Consider the following 23,820-nt stretch of genomic DNA (forward strand, 5'->3'; position numbering starts at 1 on the left):
TCGAAACCGCTTAGAAGCTGGTAATTCAAATAAAGAGGCAACAAAATATGGCATTCCACATTTAATATAGCATGACTTTATGAGTGACAAATACAACACAAATTAATACCCACTATGTTCTACATAAATTTTTACAATATGTGTGAAAAATTGATGATGATGGTAATTTTAAGCCATCCATATTTGACAGAAGGTATAAGTTCGAGAACATCAATAATCCACCTGAATCATAACCACAAGCCCATAAAATACGATTGTACAAGAAGCACAAATACAACCAATTATTGGTGAACTACTAGATATAGTTTGGACCATAGGGAAGTTTATGAAAATAATAATTTACCAGATTATATAAATGCCAATTACTGTATCAATGATATGATGTATCGATGAAAACGTTAGCAACCAGTCAAACCATTTTCTTTACCATTTCTGGTTCTCGTTACCGTGAGCTACCATTTTCAATTGGCTCGGTCGGCAAATATAAGAAATGACAGTCGGTAGGCCTGTTTGCATGTTTTCTACAACGTGAAATTGGGAAGATTTGACCATGGTCAAAGATCAAAAAGTGAAGTAAATTTTAAGGCTACGCCACTTAAAATGCTCTACAGTATTACTTTTACTGACATACAATGTCATTAAGCAGTAGCTGATCTGGTAGGATAGTCCGAACAAGTAAGACATATTTTTAGCTATTTTTTATTAATCTTTTGATATAAAATTTTATGTGTCTTGGTAAGAGTTCTCGTAGCTTTAACGGGGCAGTGAAGCTCGAGCCTCCACCGTTCCATACTAAATTCGTCCCTGCCACTAAGTATACATATGAGTGAGCAATATTACACCGACTCTGAATCCATATTATTAGGGGGTGTTTAGATAACAAAATTTTTTAGTAGAAATGTCACATCGGACGTTTGACGGGACGTCGGAAGGGGTTTTCGGATACGAAAGAAAAACAAATTTCACAGCTGTCAGGAAACCGCGAGACGAATCTTTTGAGCCTAATTATACCGTCATTAGCACATATTGGTTACTGTAGCACTTATGGCTAATCATGAACTAATTAGTCTTATGGCTAATCATGAACTAATTAGTCTTAAAATATTCGTCTCACGATTTTTCACATAACTATGCAATTAGTTTTTTTCATCTATATTAATGCTTCATTTAGATGTCTAAAGATTTGATTTGATGTTTTTGAAAAAAAATTATAAACTTGTCCTTAATGCATGCCTATATTTGGGGATTGGGACTACATTTGTCCGTGTCCCACGTGTCGCCGTGACATGCAGTGCTGGCAGCTGACGTGGCGCCTCCCGTAATTAATATATCTTCCACACGAAGGTTCTTTGCCAGCCTCCGCTTTCTCCCACTAATCCCGATTCCGATCCGATTCCACGGCGCAAATCCCATTCCCATTCCCATTCCCATTGCCGCCTCCTCGTCGAGACGAACCGAAACGGCTCACCTCTCCGCCTCCTCCGCAGATCGCCTCCGCGCCGCGCCGCCAATGGTCGCCGTCGACCCGCCGCCGCAGGAGGCCGCTGCCCCGCCTGCCTCCATGAAGCGGAGCGCCAGCTTCGACCGCGTCCCCGAGGAGGCGCGCCGCATCCTGCACCGCCTCGCCGGCGAGCTCTGGGGCGGCGACGTCGACCCCTGCGCGCTCGCCGTGTCCCAGCTCAAGGGCGCCATGACCAACGAGGTGTTCCGGATCACCTGGCCCGGCGACGGCGAGGGTGAGGGTGACGGCGAGGGCGACCACCGCAAGGTGCTCGTCCGCATCTACGGCCAGGGCGTCGAGGTCTTCTTCGACCGCGACGACGAGGTCCGCACCTTCGAGTGCATGTCCCGCCACGGCCAGGGCCCCCGCCTCCTCGGCCGCTTCCCCAACGGCCGCATCGAGGAGTTCATCAACGCGAGGGTACGTGCTCTCTCCCTCGTCACTCCTCCGGTACTCTGTCCAATGGCAATGTCTCAATTCTTTTCTCTTGCTTTGATCAGACTCTCTCGGCGGCGGATCTGCGCGACCCGGAGATATCCTCGCTGATCGCCAAGAAGCTGCGCGAATTCCACGATCTCGACATGCCTGGACCCAAGAACGCCTCATTGTGGCAGAGGCTGAGGTACGCACGCTTCGCCTGTTTCTTTGTCTCCGTTAATGGCGAGTGCTGTGATAGATCCCCTTCCAGAGGTTAATTGCACGGTGCTACATGAATCAGGCGGTGGCTCGAGGAAGCTCGTGGCAGGTGCTCAGCGGAGGAGGCCAGGGAGTTCAGTTTGGAGAAGCTGGGTGATGAGATTGCAATGCTGGACAGTTCATTGTCAGGGATTGATCAGAGAGTAGGATTTTGCCACAATGATCTGCAATACGGGAATATTATGATTTATGAATCAACCAGACAAGTGACTTTAATAGTGAGTGATCCGGTAGCTCCTTTTGAATTCGCACGGTACTGCACAATCAGGCAAACAGCTCCTGTTCTTGGTTTGAGCAATGAATTTGCACCTGGTTGAATAATTAACTAGTATGAAATAGAAGTGAGAAATCATAAATTTTAGGTTTGATATGCTGTTAGGTAATTCTAGGAATGGGAGCAATTGATTAGGCCATTTTCGTTTAGATTCTGCTCTACGTAACTGGTCTCTTGGAATCTCTTTTGTCCTTCAGGACTACGAGTACGCCAGCTTTAACCCTGTGGCATTCGACATTGCTAATCACTTCTGTGAGATGTCTGCTGATTATCATTCAGCCACACCGCATGTTCTAGACTTTACAAAATACCCTGGTCAGTATCGATGATAGCCATATCTGTTAATTTATACCTGTGGGCATGGTTCTGTGCCTTTCTCTTTAGAAAAAAAAATCTGCTTGCTTGAGACCTCTGCATAATTTCAGGCATTGAGGAACAACGCAGATTTGTTCAGACCTACCTCAGCTATTCAGGTAAGCAGAATGAACTTAGGGACCACTGGACCAGTGTAAAAAAAGGGAAAAATAATGCACTTTGGGACTGTATACTCATGCTGCATTCAGAAACGCCATAAAGATTTTGGAATTTAGACTGATGCTACTGTGACGTGCTATGATTAATTGCAAATCTTGATTGTTCCTTCTGTTCATCAGGTGAAAACCCGTCAGATGTGGAAGTTGATCATTTACTTGGCTTAATCTCAAAATACACTCTTGCAAGCCATCTCTTCTGGGGTCTTTGGGGAATAATCTCAGTAAGCTCTCTAACCCTGCAACCACGCCAGTGCGCATACATGATCGATCTAGTGATCTTACAAAGCTGGCTGGTTTCTGTTTCTTGTCTCCAGGCGCATGTGAACAAGAACATCGACTTTGAGTACAAGGTTTACGCAGGGCAGCGGTTCGATCAGTACTGGCAGACAAAGGATAAAACACTGGCAGCCAATCTAACTAGATGATCATACACAGATCATTCTTCTTTCATGGCTAGTCTTGTGAATTCCGGTTGTATGTAGCAGCATTGTAGCTGCCAATTTTGACTGTAAAAAAAAATATTTCAGCACCTTGAAAACATATCCTTGGTCGATGTAATGTGCATATGGGTGAAGGCGATCCTGCGATAGCCATTGTATGCATGATCCAAACGCTTGTTTCCATTCCGATGGTAACGAGGTAATACCGTATGATTACCATCCAAACACTTATCATCGAAAGCACCAGTGGTCTAGTGGTAGAATAGTACCCTGCCACGGTACAGACCCGGGTTCGATTCCCGGCTGGTGCATTCCCTATTATGTTTTTCTTTTTATTTGTCTATATCGATCTACCCTTTTTTTTTCGCTTATCCAAAATTTAAATATTAAATCTAAAGTTAATTTGAATGTTTTTATTGCAATTTATTTTGGATGTTTTATTATACTTAATTTATTTTTTGAAATTGACTTTGAACTTGCTAGAAACACATATTGCAAGAGCGATTGCCGCAGAGACGGCCCAAGTATGTAAAAGCCCACATGGAAACTTCTGTACTCTAAATGAGCCGTGAAAGGTGAGGGCAAAATACCTCACCGCCAGCCCACGCCTTGCCTTCCTTCTACCTCCTCCCCTCCCGGCCTCCCGCCGCGCCGCCGCCGCCGCCTCTGTCCGTCCGACACCTCCCCTCTCTCCTCCAGGCAGAGGGGCTCCTCCTCTCGCGGCCGCCGTCGTCGTGTCGCGCTCCCCTCCCATACCACCTCAGCTCAGCTGCGCTGAAGCGCGCCGTGTGTGCAACCAAGCTTGGATTGGTCGCTGTTCGTGAGTAGGCCGCCTTCTTGCCCTAGCCTCGCTTCCGTCTGCTCCCGTCATTGCTATCTGTAATCTCTGAACAGTGGATTCGAAGTTCACTCAGATTGTTGTTGTTGTTGCTGCTGTTGAAGGCTGCCATGGCCATGGCGAGCGCCAAGCCCGAGCCTGCTCAGAAGGCTATGGAGGGCGGCGAGCAGGAGGCGGCTGCGGATGAAATGGAGAAGAAGCTGCACAAGTACTCGCGGGGGAAGGCGGCTAACCTCGGGGTGAGACTGCCGCTCTCTTCTTCTGCTTGAAAAAAAAATTGCGCCATTGTTTGATTGACATGTGTGGGGTGTGGTTTCTGTTGGCTTCTCAGGCTCTTCGCGACAAGAAACTGAGAGGGCAGCTCGCTGCAAGAGAGAAGCTCTATGGACACTCTGCGAAAGCGGCCGCTCTGGCCGACACGGTGCGGCTGTTGATTCTTGTGGAGTTTCTGGGAGCATGCAACACAGTTGGGAGAATTGTGTCTTTTTGCTGATAATTCTGGCTTCCAATTTTGCAGTGGCTCTTGCCTACCGGGTTGGGGTATTTAGAACCTGAAGATGATTTGGAGAAGACGTACAGATATAAGCAAGAGTCGGTTGTGAAGGAGGTGGATCTTTTGAGTTCGAGGAAACCGTTTGATATGATCTTACCTTGTAAGTGTCAAAATCCTTTTCTTTTTTGTGTGTCTTCTCCGAAGATGTGATACCATAGGTTTCTTGTTAAGTGCAGCTCTAATTTTTTTCCGCTGCATTTGACCTTGATGAAGTAAAATGCCCATATCAAGCAACCACCGTATTGCTTTACTTGTACTTTGCAAATTTTCTTTTAAACAAAGTAACTAAAAAGGAGTGTATAAAACTATAAATGAAACGGCAATAGTGTTTTCGATTGAATTAATTTATTCCCATGAAACTTATTTAGTAACTGTTATAAAAGTTTCCCTATTCCTCTTCTGTAAATGCCCCCTTCTTGACTTCTAATTGTTGCAGGGGTACACTGATCTTTATCTAGAAGAAAGCTGACTCGTTTTGTTTAAATACACAAATTGATCTTATCTGTTCTGTAGCATGGAACAATGTATCTTTTGGAATTATGGCTAAATAGTAGTCTTTCCTTTCTAGAATCTAGCTTACTCTACATTGACACTTTGCTGCTATTAAGTATTAACTTTTCTGAGGACAATTAACAAGCTATGAGGGGACTGACTAGCTCTTGTCTTATGCAGTACTTGGTCCTTATACTCTAGGATACACAGGAAATGGTCGGTACATGGTAGTGGGTGGACGAAAAGGTCATATTGCTATGATGGATATGCTGAATTTGGAACTCATCAAGGAGTTTCAGGTCATTTTCAGTACTCAAGCCTTTTCCCAGCATAAATTTCTTTTATGACAGTCGTAATCTTAATGTCTTCCTTCTGCCCCGGGATATATTAATCACAATGATTGTTTTTTATTTCCACAGGTGAGGGAAACTGTGCGTGATGTGGCATTCTTACATAATGAGCAACTCTATGCTGTTGCACAGAAAAAGTAATTTCCTTAATGTACTCAAGCTTTGCAATATTTTTCTGTTGCTCATAACTTAGGTCAACATGTTCGATATTCTGGTCTTGACAAAGATATGAAAGAAAAAAACAGAGAGGTTAATGAAGCAAAAGAATGCACTAACCTAGGCTGACTGCTCAGAGCTTTAAACATAAGTACTTCAATCACACTATGGTTTGGTTTGTGGATCAACAGGCTATGGAATAATGCAACATGATTTCCTCCATAATTCGTTATAAAAAGGGCCAATGCTATGCAAATTCTGTTGAACTGATAGTACATAGACTGGGGATGACCAATGTGCAGTAGGGCAGGCCAGAATTGCCTTCTGAGTTCTGACTGGCACTGTCCTACTGAATTATAAGTTGTTGATCTGTCCATGGAAATGTTTATCATTGTTTCAATAAGATGATTATTCCTGTATATGGCAAGGAATATTTGATTTTCTTTAAATGGACAGGCCAAGACGTGAGGCCACAATGCCACATCAAAATTTAGTTTCTCAAGCGTTCCCTATATTATACTTTTCCATCAAATATCTATTTCCTGGGGGAAAAAAATCAAAATTCTTTCAGAAATTTATGTTACCCTTTGTATTTCTTATAGTTCCTCATGAGATCTTTTTTAAAACAGGTACCCCTACATATATAATCGGCATGGCACAGAAATTCACTGCTTAAAGGTAATTATGGTGCAAACACATTAGCCTTCTGAGTGAATACCCTAGCTATTGATGATTTTGAGAAATTGTTAGCTTTGTTATCACATGCAGTCGCCAATCAACATGTAGAAGAGGTAGATAATAATATATCTTTCCTGTTTGATTTGTTCCATGGACTAATGATTGGTGTAAATTATGTATGTTAGCGGAATCTAAATTATTTTCTATGATGGTCGCCTAATGGCAATGGGTAATGCCCTAACCAGCCATTCAGAGCTTGGAAAACTAAGTAATACTCTAATGCAAATCTATCTGCCCTGAAAAATACTATTGGCTGTGAGACTGACATGTGGCACCAGATCCACATGTCAGTAGGACATTTTATGGTGGTCCTATAACTGCAAACTTTCCTGGTGTTAAATGCTCTGCTCTTGGCACAGAATTCTTTGATAGATACACCATTCTTCAGTTTTCACTACTTCTGGTTAGAAGATCTTCCATAATGAACTTTTATATATATGATGTAGTTCACTTATTCAAGTTCGTTATTAGATGGAATTCCTTTGAATGATTGTCTTTCTTTTGAGAAACATCATAGCTATACAGTAAATTAAAATTTTATAGTAGCTATTTATCATTTACTCCCTCCGTCCCAAAACACAACTTATAGCACTCAAAATTGTCCTAAAATGTAACATCTTCTACACATACATTCCCTTTCCATCCAATCACAAACTTCCACCACTAAAGTTTCCCACCTACTTTCTTTTCTCAGCTAATTACCTCCCTCCATTTAATTTTGCCAACTTCCTTAATAGTGCCCAGCTCTAAAACTTCTTATATTGTGGGACAGAGGGAGTATTTTTTACTTTATTTATGTCTATGCTTTGATTCGGTATCCCTCAAGTTCAGTAAAGATATCTTGTTTAGGGAGTCTGAATGTTTCGTGTCCACAGGAACATGGTAAATCGTTGAAGCTTCAATTTCTGGAAAAACACTTTCTCTTGGCATCAATAAACAGCTTTGGGCAGCTCCATTACCAAGATGTAAGCACTGGTGAGATGGTTGCAAATTACAGGACAGGTCTTGGACGTACTGATGTTATGCGGGTAAATCCTTACAATGCTGTTATTAGCCTTGGACATGCCGGTGGCAAAGTTACCATGTGGAAGCCGACCAGTGTGAAACCCCTTGTCACAATGCTATGCCATAGTGGCCCTGTGACAGCCGTTGCATTTGACAGGGGTGGTCATCTTATGGCAACATCAGGTGTTGACAGGAAGATAAAGATTTGGGATCTTAGGAAGTACGAGGTTATAAATTCTTTTGCTGCACGTGCTCAATCCCTGGATTTCAGCCAGAAAGGGTTGTTGGCATGCAGCAATGGATCTCAAGTAGAGATATTCAGGGATGCTGGTAGTCAGGATTATAAAATTTATATGCAACATAGAATGGTAAAAGGATATCAGATTGGGAAAGTTTTGTTCCGCCCCTACGAGGATATTCTGGGGATCGGCCACTCCATGGGCCTTTCTTCCATTCTTGTTCCTGGATCCGGTGAACCAAACTTCGATACCTTTGTCGACAACCCCATTGAGACTTCCAAGCAAAGAAGGGAGAAGGAGGTGCAATCCCTGCTCAATAAGCTTCAGCCAGAGACGATAATGCTGAACCCGAATATGATAGCTACTGTAAGACCTTCAAGGAAGAAAGAGAAAAAGACCAAGAAGGAGATCGAGGAGGAGATGGAAGATGCTGTCGAGGCTGCCAAGAACGCCGAGTTCAAGAAGAAAACCAAGGGTAGGAGCAAAGCCAGCAAACGGGCGAAGAAGAGGGAGGAGGAGGTTTTGAAAGCCAAGAGGCCGTTCTTGGAGCAATACAAGGAGAACGAAGGGAGGCCTGACAAGAAACAACGGGTCGGTGAGGAGATCAAGCTGCCGAAAGCGTTGCAGCGGTTTGCCAAAAGTAGACAATGATGGAGCACAGAATCAATATTTTTTCTTTTGCTGCAATCTCATATTTTTATCATGTAATCGTCAAACATGTCACCGTATCTGCTTCGTTGTGAACTGGGATTTTTGCACATGAGGCAATGGTGCGCAGAAGCAAGCACCCAAATTTTGTTCTGAATCTTTGATATGCTTGTGTGGCTAGATGAGCATGTATGTCATTACTGCAACAGATATTGACTCTAGTTATTGAAACCTTTTCTTGCTTTTGCATTATCAGTAGACTCGTTTGCACTTTACTAACAAAAAGGGCACCAGTGGTCTAGTGGTAGAATAGTACCCTGCCACGGTACAGACCCGGGTTCGATTCCCGGCTGGTGCATCTCCAATTTTTGAGTGCGTTATTTCCGGTTTTACTTCAACATACCAAGAAAATGGTTTGAGTCCTTGATTTTGATATTTGAGACCACACGATCAATGACATCTTCGAGACAGGGAGAGTACCTAACAGATATCTTTATTGACTCTCAGTTCTAAAATTTTAGATTTTCAATATAGAAACTAGAATGGGTGCCCAAAAAATAGAGAGTAGTCAAGACCGAAGAACTCCATCTCTATACGTCAAAAAGATGTTACGCTCGTAACATGTCAAGCAGGAGAGGGAGATAATTTTAGGGATAGTTTTTTTGGCAATGGTTAGTCATGTTCTTAGGTGTGCTTCGTTTTAAAACCATTGGTTTTGGAGATAGAAAACTTCCTTCAAGTCATGATCTTATTATGTCTCCTGGCAAAAAACACAAACTTTCAGTGCCTTAATTTTATGGTTGTCAATTTAGTTATTTCACCGTTAAATAACTATCATAAAAATAAGACAATTATTTAATATTTTAATCTTAACTAACTCAAACACGATTTAGAATTCTTCCTTCTCTCATTTAATGCATTCCTTGATGTCCACCACGTGTGAACACATATCTCAAACCATCGCTCCTCTCATTTTCTCCAATAATTTTTTAATAGAATTCCTCTCCCCAAATCGAGACCATCCCGTCGTCATGAAATTGCATGTTCTTTTGTTTCCTGGTGATCAACCACACTCTTGCTGCACTAGCAATTTACTATTAGGCACCTCCAATAGTATTTATAAAGATATACTATATAATTTTTTAATAGAAGAGATAAAAGCTATTAAGAGATAGTTTTTTTTTCACATATTTTAATGTCAAGTGTGAATGAATTGTAGAGTCATTTGTATTATAAGTTATTTGCTAAGAGCTAGACCAATAAATAAGTTGTCTTTTAAATGCTTAGAGATAGTATCTTATCTCTATTGTGTTGAAGCTGACCTAACTTGCTACTCTAATATGAGTGATTGACATGTTAGCCCATAGATGTAAGAGCCGCATAGCAGCTACTTAAAATTAAAAGATAATAATTAGAGTATCTATTTCTGGCTGCACCACACGATGCCTCCGGAGACGAATTGGCAACAATACTACTACTTGAACAATAAGATCACCCTATGGATAGTTGATCCGTGGCATTCAGGCCACGTTCGGCCGGTGGGCATAGGTGCCTGGCACGGAAAACGTAGTAATATATTAGTATATTATTAATTAATTATTTATTATTAAAAATATAAAATAGATTAACATGATTTTTAAAATAATTTTCTTATAGAAATTTTTTGAAAAATAAACCATTTAGCAATTCGAAAAGCGTGTGCGCGAAAAACGAGAGAGGTAAGTTTACCGTAGCCAGCCGTACGCGGCCTTACTCTTTCTCCGATGACCATATGGTCGTCTTCCCTAAAATAATTACTTTCTTAGTTTTATAATATAAATCATTTTAGGTTTATTTAAATTAAACATGATCAAAATTATAAAAAAATATTTCTATATTTCCAACATAAAATAAAATAACAATAAAAATATATTCAACGATGAGTTTAATAAAAATAACTTAGGGTCGTAGATGTTAGCACACTTTTATAAAAACTTTGATCAAACTTAAATATGTTTGATTTGCCTTAGAATTTAGGATATGTTAAAGTAACTTGTAATATGAAACACATAGACAAAGAGATTAGATAACATCATTTGCATAACTTGACAAACAAATTACCCATCCTGTATGCATGTATGAGATCCATCGATAAAGATGGTTGAATCTAGACCATATCATGGAGGATAACACGCATTTGATGTAGAACTTTTGGTGGATTCAGAATGTAGCCATAACCGTGGTAGGACGAAAGATTCAAGATCCAACCCCAGAGAAACAGCAACACAATGGCAAATGCGCCAAGAAGAAGAAGAAGAAGAAGAAGATCAATGGCTTCACGGCCGGCCATAGCCATCACAATTTTACATATACATGGAGCAAGCTAGTCTAGCCCTTCAGCTCAGCTGGCCTCAAAACCCGGCCGATCGAGCTCCGGCGCGGCGGCGACGACGCTGCCGGCCTCCACCTCGGCGTCCGTCAGCGTCAGCGCCCTCTGCAGCTTCCTGCTGCTGAACACCTCCACCTCCGCCGCGTACGCCGCCACCACCGGCCGGTGGTCCGACATCGTCAGCTCCGCCCTCCCGTACCTCACCAGCTTCACCCCCTTCCCGAAGGCCAAGATCCTATCGCACCTGACACCATAGATCCTCCACAAATTTCAGTTCTTCTCTCTCTCTTTTTGCAGTGACGAGCAGCTGCAGCAGGTAGGTGCTAGTGTGCTACGTACCACGCCGGAGTTCTTCTGCCGCCGCGCTGGTCGTCGCCGACGTAGTTTGCCGAGTTGAGCTCGTACTTGTACGTCGGCGCGAACTCCAGCACCCCTTCCGTCCAGCCGTCGAACGCTCGTCCCTTCCTCAGCTCGCGCTTCAGCTGTTTTTCGGACGCCATTTCAGAGACTCGGATCAATTCAAGCAGCGAGTTCATGATCCCTATGAGAATTTTGCGTTCTTGGTTCTTGGAATTGTACCTGATCTTTCTCTGCCAGCTGATGCCAATCCATCGCCGCGATCAGCTCGTGCGCTCTCTCGTAGGCGACGTCGATGCGGTAGTTCAGATCGCCGAGCCAGAAAATTCTCCTGCAGAATTTAGCAGATCAATGTCAGATAGGAGTAGTTGTGTCTTGGCATGGCGATGTCTCTTGATTTAGTGAGCTTCATTTACTCATGGTCGTAGATGTCTCTTGGCATGGCGATGTCGTCGCCGGGTGCGGTGAAATGCGTCCGCCGGTGGATCTCCTGCACGTCGGCGTTGCGCTTGTGGAGGTCGCCGGCCTTCTCGCCGGCGGCGAGGTGGGTGCACACGAAGCAGAACATGGTCTGGTAGATGGACATGCTCACCGACACCGACCCCTTGTTGCCGATGTAGCCCATGGCGCCGACGCCGACGGTGGAGACCCTCACGTTGTGGACGCACCTCCGCAGGCCCCGCCTCACCCACACCGTCAGGAAGATGCCCACCATCTGCTTGCTCACGATCCTCACGTACGGCGACCGCTTCTTGCGCGCCGCCGCGGCGAGGTCGAGGTCGGCGATCATGGCGAGATCGTCGGCCCCCGGGTCGCCGGCGACGCGGGACGCCCTGAGTGACTTGTAGGTTCTGAAGGATCTTGACGACTTGAACGATGCGGACGCCGCCGCCGCCGACGACGACATGGCGGTGCTTGCCGTGGCGTGCTTGGCCAGCAAGTCCAGCGGCTGCTCTGGCCATGCCAGGCCGACCCTGTCCGACCTGCTCAGCGTCTTCAGAAGCGTCCTCTGCTGAGCGCTCTGCGGCGGCCGCTGATGCTGCTCGTCGCTGTCGTCGCCGGAGTCGTCCGTGGCGGCGGTGAAATGGTTCAGCCTGGTCAGCCTCCTCGGGGTCGCGGCGACGTGCTGCCCAGTCTCCTCCGGGGAGCTGAAGAGCGTGTGTGTCTCCTCGTCGGTGTTGGTGTCGGTGTCGGTATCGGTGCCAGGGAAGAGCTCGTCGTCGGTGGCGGCGGCAGAGGCCGTCGCGTCCCCTCGCGGGTCGAACCGCGACGGCGAGGGAGGGTGGCTATAGCACTTGTACCTGGGCCTCGCCGGCGTCTGCGCCCGCCGCAGCGCGCCGCGGATGAGTTCCTCCCACGCCAGCGCCGGCCGGCCATCCTCCGCGCCGAACACGTTGCCGGCGTTCAGCGGCACCACTTCTTGGAACCCGAGCACGTAGACGTCGGTGGCGGGCTCGCCTCCGCCTCCGCCGGCGCCGAGCCACTCGGCGATGTCGAGGCCGTCCGGCGGGGACCGGCCGGCGGCGTTCCACGTGCCGACGCAGATCCTGAGCTCCTTGGTGTTGATGTACTGCGCCCGGAGCGTCTCCGAGTTTCGCCGCCGTAGTCTGTACGGCGCGCCACCGTCCACACTCTCATCTGTGCATTACAACGGTGAGGAAGATGACCAGTGAACTTTTTTTTTTCATCCATTTTTGTTTAAAGCCTCTTTCGAAATGGATGAATTTTTCGTGAAATTTAAAGAAATTAAACTAAATCGTGTGAAAATACTTTAAGATTTTCTTCTTTAGGCTCGTGAAATGATTTTTTTACTCTAATTTTTTTTTGGTTTAGGTAAGATAAAATGCCAATTTAGTAGTGGAAGTAATATTTTCTCAAAAGCAATTTAACCGTCAGTTTCCTGAAAGAAAATGTTGGTTTGTGTGGATTTTAGAGTATTGTTTGTAACTTTTTTTAATTTTAAAAATTTGAACTCTTTTAAATACCAAGAAGATATCGAGGACAAAACCTAACTTTAGTACTACTGTGCAGATGAAGTGAACCTAAAATCCATCATCAATCAAATAAAAGGTGCCACTCTGAGCAATTCTAGGGAAGCCATTGTTGTGATTGGAGACAAGATCTGATGGAACCGTGGTGCATCGCACTAATTACAGTCTGAAGACTCTGAACAGTCCAAGGCTGCACTTTTCCACCCTCTTTTTTCAGGATAAGAGCAACACGCAACATGGACAATGTCATCAAACCATCACGTAGACGTAAGACTCACCGGCGAGATCGCCGTCGGCCCGCCGCCGCGCCTCGCCGCCGTCGCCACAGCCGCAGTTTTCTGCTTGAAACAGAACCAAGAAGACAGTAAAAAAAAAAAAAGTGACTCCTGACTCCTGACTGGCATAGTTCTTCTCAAGAACATCTGAATTCAGGCACAGAATTTGATCTGAAAAGAGATCTTTTTAACATTTCTTTCAGGAAGAACAATATGTACCTTGCTCATCAACGTCGCTCCCATCGTCGTCGTCTTCCTCGTCGGCGTTGAACTCTGAATCCTTGCTCCTGAGGTTGAGCCATTTCTTCAGCACAACCTTGGGCCAAGAAACCTGCAAAAAACACACCAATTCACCAATAAAATCAGCCAAAATTACCCCATCTAATCTCCTAATTGAATCACCAAGAACACCCTCTGCTGAACTGAAGAACAATCATTCACCTACCTCTCCTGGCTTCCTCTGCTTCTTCTGCACCACCATCCTGCCTCTCCTCTTGCCTCAAACACACACAAAAATTCAGACAAAATGTTCCAGGAATCCAACACTTGCTGCTGCTCTTCTGACTCTCTCCTCCTCTCCTCTCCTCTCCTCTCCTCTCCTGAATCCTTCTGCTCCTGTTCTTTCTCCCAGCTTCTTGTTCTTGGCAGTGTCCTTCAATGGCCGGAGCTAGGTAGCTACTAGCTGCTAATTAAGGCTACCTGTCTTGGCCTCTTGCACGGGCGTCCGTGGAGCTGAGCTGTGAATCTGTGATATGTTTGTTAGATAGGCAGGACCAGAAGCCCGATCACATGGTGGTTTTTAAGCTGTGGAACAAACACATAGGCAGAGCCATCTTCTGATGGCGCCAATCAAACCACAGGAAGAATATAATATAATAATAGAAAATTATCAAATGGGGAAAATGTGGGCATCCGACAAGCTGCAGACTGTAGTAGCTTCCTCCCGGTCTCGGGGTGATTATGATATATTTGTAAATAAAAAATAATATATGAATAATATTTTTATATATCGATCGAAAAGACAACGCTAAAAAATAAGCTTGGGTAAAAAAAGATCAAAATTAATTTTAAATTTAAGTTTTAATATTTAAATTTTAGTTTATCAGTATAAACAGAAAGTGAACAGACGTGTTCCAGTTTCTCCAAGGAAAAAAGAAATACTCTCTCTATTCTTTTATGTTTGACGTTGGTTAGTATAAAATTACACTAACTAACGTCATATAAATAAAGATAGATGTAGTATCTTCTTTTGACCACGCCGGTATTTGATTATGCAGTTTCTTTTACCGCGCAATTACGACTGATCGGTGCCTACCTGATCATTACCATATTATGGCTGATGTTTCTGCCTATGAAACTATGCTTGGTCGGCAGTGTTTGACATTTGTTGGTCTGTGGAATTAATTATCTTGAATTGCTTTGTGATAACATATCAATTTGTAGGGATGGTATTAATTGGAGCTAGCAATTCCAAGAACTCTGACATCAACTGTAGCGATCGTTTGTTCTGGAGTTTGACATCACAATCAGTTTGGTTGCAAATCCATTAACTAGTGACTTGATTATAATAAAATGAGTAACTACAATTGTGTCACCACCTGTGGTTAATTATTATTGTATGATCTGTCAGTGTGATTTTAAGCTCGCCGTATTACGTGCAGAATCCACTGTCAATGGATTCATCAAATAGACGACAACATCCATGGGAATTAATAACTAATGATGAAGAGATGACATATTTTAGAACATCGTATTGACACCTATTGTGCTGGGGAATTTTGTTTAATCTTTTGTTTGCTCTGCGTGTTTGACTTGCTCTGCTGGACACTGGAGAAAAGAACTCAACTCCGGCCATGTTCTTCGTACCAGTTGATTGCTACCAACCTCAATCTATGATCTCTATCATCTGCTCCCGCCGTCCTATAAAAAACCAACTTTTTGGTTTTTTTCGAGTATTTGATCATCTGTCTTATTTAAAAAAAATTTAAAATAATTAATAAGTTAGTTACACATAAAGTATTATTCATGTTTTATCATCTAATAAAAATAAAATTATTAATCATAATTTTTTAATAAGATGAAGAGTTAAATATTGTATAAAAAACTGAAAAGTTAATTTGTTTTAGGCGAAGAGAGTATGCATCATCATGGGCAGAATCAATCAAGTCATCAGTTGTAAGGTTTTAGGTCTAAATGAACCCCTAACTATATAAAAAAAAACATTGATTTGTGTGCTTGTTGCAGTTGCTAACAGCAGCATCTATCTCTCCGATGATTCTTCAGAAAAGTTCTTGCAAAGTTCTTATGCTGAAATTAACATGTTTTAACTTTCTTCTGAAAACAGCTTTTGGTATCTTTTTCTCTTAATGATAATATCCATGAGTGAAACATGCATTTATATGTAGACAGATGGATACCTTTTGAAAAATTTGCAGAAAGCAGAATCTCCAAGAAATCATTCTGCATGATTTTAACACGAGCTTAATCCCTAGTAATTAGCCGTTTCTTAATCTCTCTTGTCAAACTTTTATCTCCACGTCACTTTCTTAATTATTTTCGTCTTGCTCAAGCAATCAGTGTGTTCAGTTTTTCTTAGTCTTGGTTGGCTAACACCACTGTCTTTTACCTTATATTTATAATCCAAAATTTAAATTTTTAACCTTAAATAAAGTTTATTTTTTGGCATTGTCTTTTAGAGCAACAACAATGTATATAGCAAAAATAGTCCATATAAATAGGACCCACATATATAAACTTTAACTATTATAACCTTCATAATGTATATGGATAGTAAATATCATTAGAAGAAGAGAAGAGATAGATACAAATCATATATTTTATTCTTTATGCGTAACTCATATGCTTATGGGTAGCTTTTGCTATTTCTTATATGGACTAGTTCCACAATGTTACTAGTGACTGAATCACATATTATATTGCTTATGGACCACTTATGAGTTATGAACACATTGTAATGCCGTTAGAGCAAGTTCAATAGTATAGTCAACTATTAGCTATAATTCATCTATAGCCAATATAATAGCCAATTCATACAATAGTTATATACAAAATATTAATACATGATCTCACATATCATACACACGTGACGTTTTGAAGCCCGTGGTGTAGCTAGCTACAAATTAGTAGCTCACTCTTTTCTCTCTCCCCTCTTATCTCTCTAAAATATATTTAGAGTTGGCTTATAGCCTGCTATTGTACTTGCTCTTAGATCGCTAACAATATATATATAATTTTTGTTTATAAATTATTTTTATTTGTAAATATGTTATTTATCTTTTTTTCATAAATATGACAAACAATCACCTCCTAAAATTATCAGTGTTTGCAAAAAGAAAATGTATCAGACGCTGACACAGTTTCATCTTTCCGATCAGCAGCTGCTTCTAGTGTGTCTGGCGGTAGCTCAGTTCCACGTGGCAGCCTAGATGTGGTGGCCACGAACAGCTGACGCGGCGACGCACATCCGCGCTGGACAAGGATACCGTGCCCCGAGGGGCACGTCATGCGGAGGGCTCTCTGTTCAAGGTGCCACCTAGGCAGTTTGCGACCGTTGGAACGCGACATTGCGAGGGACAAATCCAGACACTAGTCGCAAAGTCAGATCTCATCTCGTAAACGCGGTAACCAAGTTTAGCGCACGTGATTTGTTTTTTTTTTTCTCACGAGGGTGTGATTATGTGAATAGGCATGTGATTTGTAGAATAATGATGAATAACCGTAGTGCCCATCTTTTATATTATTGGAGAAATAAGCGAAACACCATATTTACACGTGAAAAATAATTTATGAATGAAATTTTATATGTGCGATCTTAGCGTTTTTAAAAACAAGACTAGAAAAACCCTAAAATTAACCTTAAATTTAAGTTTGAAAAATTCAAAATTTAGCTTATAAACATAAACAAAAAGACGATGATATATTTTTTGTCGGCAGAAAAATTAAACTTCAGTTTACAAGAGTACTGAGAGCATATGCTTGGTTCAGAAGATAATTCAAATTTTAGATTTCACTTTGCAAGGTTAAATTTACGTGGATTTGTTATTTGACCTCCAGTCATGAAAATGGATGAACAACAAAATTCTTCCTCAACTTTTAAACAATTGACATGCATACTGTGCATTTTAAACTTTGATCAGTCATTTTCTTGGCAAAAAAGTTACAAACACTAAAGACGTATCTAAAGGTTTATGTATACTCCACTTGTTTTATATAATAGATGTTTTTAAGTTTTATCTAAATTCATCCATTGATCAATAGATGGTTTGCATGCGTCTAAATTTATTAGCACACATATAAATTCAGACAAGACTAAAAAGTCTTATTATATCGAACAGAGAGAATAATAAATACTATTGGTAGTAGCCTAATCCCTTATAAATAATTAGTGGTAAAACACCAAAAAAGTGATTGTCAACACTAACAAATATCCAAAAATAAAAGGAGTACAAAAATCCCCTAAAATTTAAACTGTTCAATTAAAACCACTTTTGTTTTTAAACGGAAGTATATCAATCACAATAAATACAAAGCCTTTTAGGGACATTTTTTTAAGTGCGAGAATGACTTATTTGGAATGAGCGAGAATCGCATATAAATATACTTCAAAAACGTGTCTGTAAAACTGTCGCCACATTTCACACCTTTATCGCCTTACGTGAGAGTCGCATACGTATGCACACCACACCCATATAACGAAAATATAGTCATTCAGTCACAGCTCACAACAATATGCCAATAAATCAGGTTTCCCTATTGTCTTTTGTGAAATATGAAATAATCCATTAAATCTCCTTCATACTATTCACACACAACTGTCCGTATGTCCCGTGTGGTCTCTCCTCGTAGCGGGCGATCTTTTGCTTTTTCATTTAGAAAATCAAACAATACATTTGTAAACAAAAAATAATTTATGAATATTTTTTTATCTAGAAAAGCAAAAACTGAAAAATAAACGATGATGAAAATCCTCAAAAGCTTGAGATAAAAATTTAAATTTTAGCTTATAAATATAAATAAAAACGAAAAGAGGGAAACTGTATTTTGTCGCTTCGTTTTTGTTCTTTTTCCATAAACACGCATGCTACGGCTACAATAAACAGCCAAGAAAGACCTTCTAGGCTAAGGCCAAGCTGGGTCTCTCTGTCAAAGAATCAGGTTCGTCCTTGCAGTCGCTTGCAGTACAATTACTGTGATAGTTACGACCTCAACATGGCACCAAACAAGACGAAATGAACCACATGCAGAGACAGTTGATTGATTCCAAATTCTGGTGAGATAGATCGGCTAGAATGACAAATTAATACGTGACACTAGAGGTGTACTTCAACTGTACTCTAATCATGTATGGATGGCTCTAGTGGCCGAATAATAAAAATAATGATGGGAATCGAAATTACTAATAGATGTTTTGAGAAAGTGAAAAGAAATAACATAGAAAAAATAACGAAAACTAATAAAACTAAATCTCGATTTCCTTTTTCCGCTCAAGTCGTTACAAAGCGACTCATGGGCTGTAACTTATCCGGCGCAGAAAACTTACCAATAGATTAGTAAATAATTAATTATTAATTATAAAAAAATTAAAAAATAGATTAATATGATATTTTAAAGTAACTTTTTTATTAATTTTTTAAAAGAACACACTATTTAGCAGTTCAGTAAGCGTACTCACGAAAAACGAGAGGATATGGATAAATAGGAGGGACTGCCAAACGCGGCCTAAGTCTGCTTCCAAATAATTTACAAGAACTCAGAATTTTGAAATTTGTTCAGAGTAAAAGATGTGCAAAATAACCCAACATTTCTTTGAAGCGTACATGCTTAAATCTCCCAGTGGTTTTGGGATATGAAATCACTCGCATTTCTATCGTTGTTATTGTTCTCCCAATTTTCTAAGTTCAAGTTGAAGAGAATATGAAGTTTCCCTGACGTTGCTTTTGGTTGATTTATAAGTTAATTTCGAATTTTAGATCTCAGTTTGGGGAGATATTTTTACAAGTAACAAAAAAAACTGCATAATTTAAAATTACTTTCTTATTTCAGACCAAATATATCATTCATAAATCACAATAAATAGAAAGTTTTCCATGACAAACTTGTTTCCGTGCGAAGAAGATTTATATATCTAGAATGGTCGAGAATTGTACACAAATATATATACACACACACCCACAGAAATTCTCACATCAAAACCGTGTCTCTAAAACTATCGTCACATCTCATAAATCCTCCCATGTGAGATTTGCACACGTATAACATACCACACACGTGTAACGAAATGTCTGGTCCTGATCAGTCACAGCTCGCAATATGCCAATATATCAGGTTTCACTATTGCCATTAATTCCGTCAAACATGAAATATTCCATTAAATCTCCTTCAAATTATTTACACACCAACTAGCTCGTGTGTGGTCTCTCCTCTTACTTTGTCCCTACGCTTTTGTTATTTTCCTTTTCCAAAAACACGCTATTCTACAGCTGCAATATACAGCCAAACAAGACATTATAGGTTAAGGTTGCTTTTTTTACCATAATATTTATTAGTATTTTGTATTAAACTACTAAATTATGTATTTTGTGCCACATGTTAATTTCTATATAAAAGTTTATTGTCTCATATTTATAGTAGGTTTTAATTTAACAGTAGTTAACTTTATTATTTTATAATAACAGAGAAATAGCTATAAAAAATTAGATAATTTTTTTTAAAAAAAGATTTCCAAGTTTGATCTCCACCACGCATCATGCAGGTTCGACGTCCCTGGGGTCGCTTGCAGCACAATTAATTACTGTGACTTGTAGTTACGGCTTCAAAATGACACCATGTAAAACAGGACGACGGACTGGAGTGGAGAGTGGAGCATGAACAGCGGATCTAGCTAATGATATTAGGAGGTCTTAACTTCGATATTAGGGGGTCTGAACAAGTTAAATATACAGTTTCAATTCTTTTGTATTGATGTTTGCTATAAATTTTAGAGGTCTTTGTGGGGGCTCTAATGACTTTAATGAAACAGCGGGGTCTCGTCCCATGTTAAATCCGCCCCTGACAGTAGCATATGGATTGATTCCAAAATTTTGCTAGATTAGATTATCTCAAATGACAGACAGACCCGTGCATTTGGAAGGTAATTTAGCCTGGAACCATGCATACACATGCACTTCAACCATATTCAATTCTGATCAAATATCTATTTGGCCGGCCGTGTCAACATGGTTTAGATAAAACACGTGCTCGATCGGTGAAGCTTAACAAAAGTAGCCAGCCCTGACGACGAATCAGATTAACATTAATTTGAATATTACATGAAATAGTACAGTTTCACACGTGAGTCTTATGGTAGGGTTTGAAACAGATTATCCATCAGGTTATTGCGGCGAACCACATCTAGCTAATGGTGCGTCCTCTTATTATATTTTTCTCAAATTTTTTCTGAAGTTTGTGCACGCGCTTTCCAAACAGTTAAACGGTGTATTTTTTGAAAAAGAATTTTATACAAAATTTTATCATCTTACATTCCTAGAGTATATTTCTAAATTTGCGGTGGTTAGTTTATTGTTAGACTACACTGTTTTCAAATACTTGCTACCTTGACCATAAATGTTTTAATCTTGACCATTAATAAATTCTAGTGTTTAGTTTATAATTAATGAAAGATATACATTTATATTAGTGCAGAATGCATATTAATCATATAGCTAACTTATACAAGTGATCAAAGTTTTAAAGTGAATAGTAACTGGTGACAAGTATTTGAAACTTGAGGTAGGACCATTAAATAGCCATAACAAAAATTAGAAAATATTTCGTCTTTTATTTTTTCATAAAAAAGAACAATGGACTATAGAGATAAATTAAATAGTTGTTAACAGTGTAAATATAAGAAAGTTTTTATTCGTTGAAATCATACATTTACGAGCGTACGTATAGAAAATATAATAATCCAACGAATAAACTGAAACGGCAATGCAAGCAAAACCAACTGTTTGTCCATTTTATTTTTCGAGCACTATTTGTCGCTATACAATTTTCTATATACTGGTAAGGGCACCTCCAATACAGGGTACTCAGTGAGGTGTTTAACGATATAATTAAGCTAAGCACTATACTTAAAAACTTTCACTTAAGATGCGCACATGTGTGCGGGGCCATCGTAACAGGATATTAAAAAAATAATTTATAACAAAACTTTTATACATGTGTTATTAGCTATACAAAAATAAATACTTAAAAAACAAATTATAATGAAAAAACTCTAAAAATCTACTCTAAGGTTAAAAATTAAAATTTGACTTAGAAGAAGTGAAAAGACAAGGCCGGTGACGTACCGAGGTACAAATTAAACACTTGTAATCTTTCGTACTGTTCACGTATATTTAAATTTTTAACCTTAAATTTAGAATTTATTTTGAGATTTTTCATCGTAGTTTATTTTTCACATGTGATTTTAGATCGCTATAAACATATATATAAAAGTTTTATTCACACATTATTTTTCATTTGCAAATATGCCACTTGGCTTTTAGCAGAGGTTTCTGTCACAACTCCAACTTGCCTATCTATTTTCTTTCCTAACTTTGTCTTAGCTTAGTTTCTTATTTTGTTTACCACAAAAGTCAGTCAAGACTTAAGTTAGCCACCTTAATGAAGGATGCATGACAATGTTAATCAAGGTAGACATATCGGACTATTGAACAATGATAGTGGTCAGTTGTGCAGTGGTATTTTCTCACACTTCGTAAAATGTCGAGATCCGTTACTTATTAGTGACTTAGGTCGCGTTTGGGAGCCACTACTAGTTAACTTATCTTCCCTTTGTTTTTCACGCGCACACACTCGAACGGCTAAACGGTATATTTTTTTTAAAAAAATTTATAGAAAAATTATTTTAAAAAACCGTATTAATCTATTTTATATTTTTAATAATTAATAATTAATTAATCATATACTAATCTATTACTATGTTTTTTATATCTGAGATAAGTTAACTTATCCATCCATGCCAACGCGGCCTTATTCTCTGTTTTCTCCGTTTTATAGCAAAGAACTTTTTAGGCTAGCCTCTAGATTTATATAGTGATACTAATAAGTAAATTAAGTTATTATATGCATGCTTGCTTTTAAGGGGGGGGGGGGGGGAGGGGGACGAGTTCCTGAGTGTTTATGGTCAATTACACGTGCAATTAATCAAGTTTTACTTAATTAGATGTAGCTCCTCTATCAGAAAACGTAGCTCTGAGACAACAACGACAAGATTTTTCTCCAAAACAATCTCGAGGTCAAATCTTAATTAAATTATGCTAACGAGATCTCCTGAGGCAATTGGCAAACTGGAGTATCATACTTAATTACACTGATTCTGAACGTTAATCGCCTTTTTTTCTGCAACAAGTATGATATAATAATCATGACCTGGCTTACCATTCACTCGAAAGTCTCTTTCTGACGGAGACGGTAATCAAATAGTTTTCCATGAGGAAAATGCTTTGCTACTGATCATCGATTAGGGAGAAACAGTAACCATATTAAATTCATTTCCTTTTGTTTGAAGTTAGTTAAAATGGCGATACGTGACGGAAGTATGGTGTCAGATTGATGGCCCCTCATCAGAATGATGCTCTCTTTGTTTCAACTTAGACCAACTAAATTAGGTTTTTAAGGTGATATCTCTTATTATATTGTATTTTCTCTGTTTTATATTATACGATTTTTTAGATTTTCTAGATTCACTAGCATACAAATGAATCTAGACAAAGCCAAAAAATCTTACAATATACTATCTTGTTCCCTAAATGTTTAACATTGCTAACTTTTTAATTCACGTTTGACTATTCGTCTTATTTAAAAAACATAATTACTAATTATTTTTATATCATTTTATTTGTTGTTAAATATACTTTTATGCATATATATAACTTTACATATTTTTTGAAAAATGAATAATACGAATGTTCAAACGTGTATTAAAAAGTCAACGGTGTTAAACATTTTAGGGACGAAGGGAGCAGAATGGAAGGAATACAAGCCAGTGACTTTTAAGCCTCTAGTTTTAAAGTGAGCCAAAAAATTATATAAACCTAACTTTTGAGTTAATAGCGTAAGGGTGACTTATAGTTTTATAAGAAAAATCCCAAAAAAAACTTATGTGTTTAGACTTAAAACTTTTTATCTTATAAGCTGGTTCATATGCCAACAAAAATAGCCTTACAAACTCTTGGAATGGGCTGATAATCTCAGCCTATATGGACCAGAATCTATATAGGCCCATATAGACCAGGCCTTAATTGGCTTTTGGAAGCCCAGGCGGACTTCGTCCGAGTTGCGCGGGAAAACCCCAGGAATT

At 39.9% G+C, this 23,820-nt stretch overlaps 3 protein-coding genes and 2 non-coding genes across 5 annotated transcripts; 4 read left to right on the forward strand and 1 right to left on the reverse strand.

Moving 5' to 3' along the window:
* The first annotated feature begins 1,231 nt into the window (after positions 1 to 1,231).
* On the forward strand, positions 1,232 to 3,583 carry LOC102717934 (probable choline kinase 2). The gene is made up of 7 exons (XM_006643778.2): positions 1,232 to 1,921; positions 2,002 to 2,123; positions 2,220 to 2,415; positions 2,669 to 2,786; positions 2,897 to 2,944; positions 3,125 to 3,225; positions 3,319 to 3,583. The coding sequence occupies exons 1-7, from the start codon at positions 1,511 to 1,513 to the stop codon at positions 3,427 to 3,429; spliced, it is 1,107 nt and encodes a 368-aa protein (XP_006643841.1). The 5' UTR covers positions 1,232 to 1,510; the 3' UTR covers positions 3,430 to 3,583.
* A 101-nt stretch (positions 3,584 to 3,684) lies between these two features.
* Positions 3,685 to 3,755, forward strand: TRNAG-GCC. The gene has a single exon. It is a non-coding gene; the product is annotated as a tRNA-Gly (tRNA).
* Positions 3,756 to 4,038: 283 nt separating this feature from the next.
* Positions 4,039 to 8,727, forward strand: LOC102715715 (probable U3 small nucleolar RNA-associated protein 7). The gene is made up of 8 exons (XM_006645511.3): positions 4,039 to 4,268; positions 4,387 to 4,521; positions 4,614 to 4,703; positions 4,800 to 4,935; positions 5,508 to 5,626; positions 5,747 to 5,814; positions 6,463 to 6,511; positions 7,447 to 8,727. The coding sequence occupies exons 2-8, from the start codon at positions 4,393 to 4,395 to the stop codon at positions 8,464 to 8,466; spliced, it is 1,611 nt and encodes a 536-aa protein (XP_006645574.1). The 5' UTR covers positions 4,039 to 4,268; positions 4,387 to 4,392; the 3' UTR covers positions 8,467 to 8,727.
* Positions 8,728 to 8,750: 23 nt separating this feature from the next.
* On the forward strand, positions 8,751 to 8,821 carry TRNAG-GCC. Its single transcript has one exon. It is a non-coding gene; the product is annotated as a tRNA-Gly (tRNA).
* Positions 8,822 to 10,569: 1,748 nt separating this feature from the next.
* Positions 10,570 to 14,207, reverse strand: LOC102715994 (type IV inositol polyphosphate 5-phosphatase 3-like). The gene is made up of 7 exons (XM_040520464.1): positions 13,900 to 14,207; positions 13,674 to 13,785; positions 13,458 to 13,517; positions 11,605 to 12,826; positions 11,411 to 11,519; positions 11,171 to 11,313; positions 10,570 to 11,075 (listed from the first exon to the last, which is right to left on the reverse strand). Exons 1-7 carry the CDS (start codon positions 13,933 to 13,935, stop codon positions 10,844 to 10,846), a joined length of 1,914 nt encoding a protein of 637 aa, XP_040376398.1. The 5' UTR covers positions 13,936 to 14,207; the 3' UTR covers positions 10,570 to 10,843.
* Between the last annotated feature and the right edge of the window lie 9,613 nt (positions 14,208 to 23,820).

The sequence above is a fragment of the Oryza brachyantha genome, chromosome 1 (assembly GCF_000231095.2).
Source record: "Oryza brachyantha chromosome 1, ObraRS2, whole genome shotgun sequence".
Classification (NCBI taxonomy): domain Eukaryota; kingdom Viridiplantae; phylum Streptophyta; class Magnoliopsida; order Poales; family Poaceae; genus Oryza; species Oryza brachyantha.

What these genes read in the sequence shown, in the direction of transcription:
- LOC102715994 (XM_040520464.1), bottom strand. Translation starts at nt 13,935, where the DNA reads ATGGTGGTGCAGAAGAAGCAGAGGAAGCCAGGAGAG. An exon ending in AGCAGAGGAAGCCAGGAGAG is followed by an intron (nt 13,786 to 13,899) that starts GTAGGTGAATGA and finishes TGTTTTTTGCAG; the next exon opens with GTTTCTTGGCCCAAGGTTGT. An exon ending in GGCAGAAGAACTCCGGCGTG is followed by an intron (nt 11,076 to 11,170) that starts GTACGTAGCACA and finishes CTATGGTGTCAG; the next exon opens with GTGCGATAGGATCTTGGCCT.
- LOC102715715 (XM_006645511.3), top strand. Translation starts at nt 4,393, where the DNA reads ATGGCCATGGCGAGCGCCAAGCCCGAGCCTGCTCAGAAGGCTATGGAG. An exon ending in CGGCCGCTCTGGCCGACACG is followed by an intron (nt 4,704 to 4,799) that starts GTGCGGCTGTTG and finishes CCAATTTTGCAG; the next exon opens with TGGCTCTTGCCTACCGGGTT. An exon ending in CAGAAATTCACTGCTTAAAG is followed by an intron (nt 6,512 to 7,446) that starts GTAATTATGGTG and finishes TCGTGTCCACAG; the next exon opens with GAACATGGTAAATCGTTGAA.
- LOC102717934 (XM_006643778.2), top strand. Translation starts at nt 1,511, where the DNA reads ATGGTCGCCGTCGACCCGCCGCCGCAGGAGGCCGCTGCCCCGCCTGCC. An exon ending in AGGAGTTCATCAACGCGAGG is followed by an intron (nt 1,922 to 2,001) that starts GTACGTGCTCTC and finishes TGCTTTGATCAG; the next exon opens with ACTCTCTCGGCGGCGGATCT. An exon ending in AGACTTTACAAAATACCCTG is followed by an intron (nt 2,787 to 2,896) that starts GTCAGTATCGAT and finishes GCATAATTTCAG; the next exon opens with GCATTGAGGAACAACGCAGA.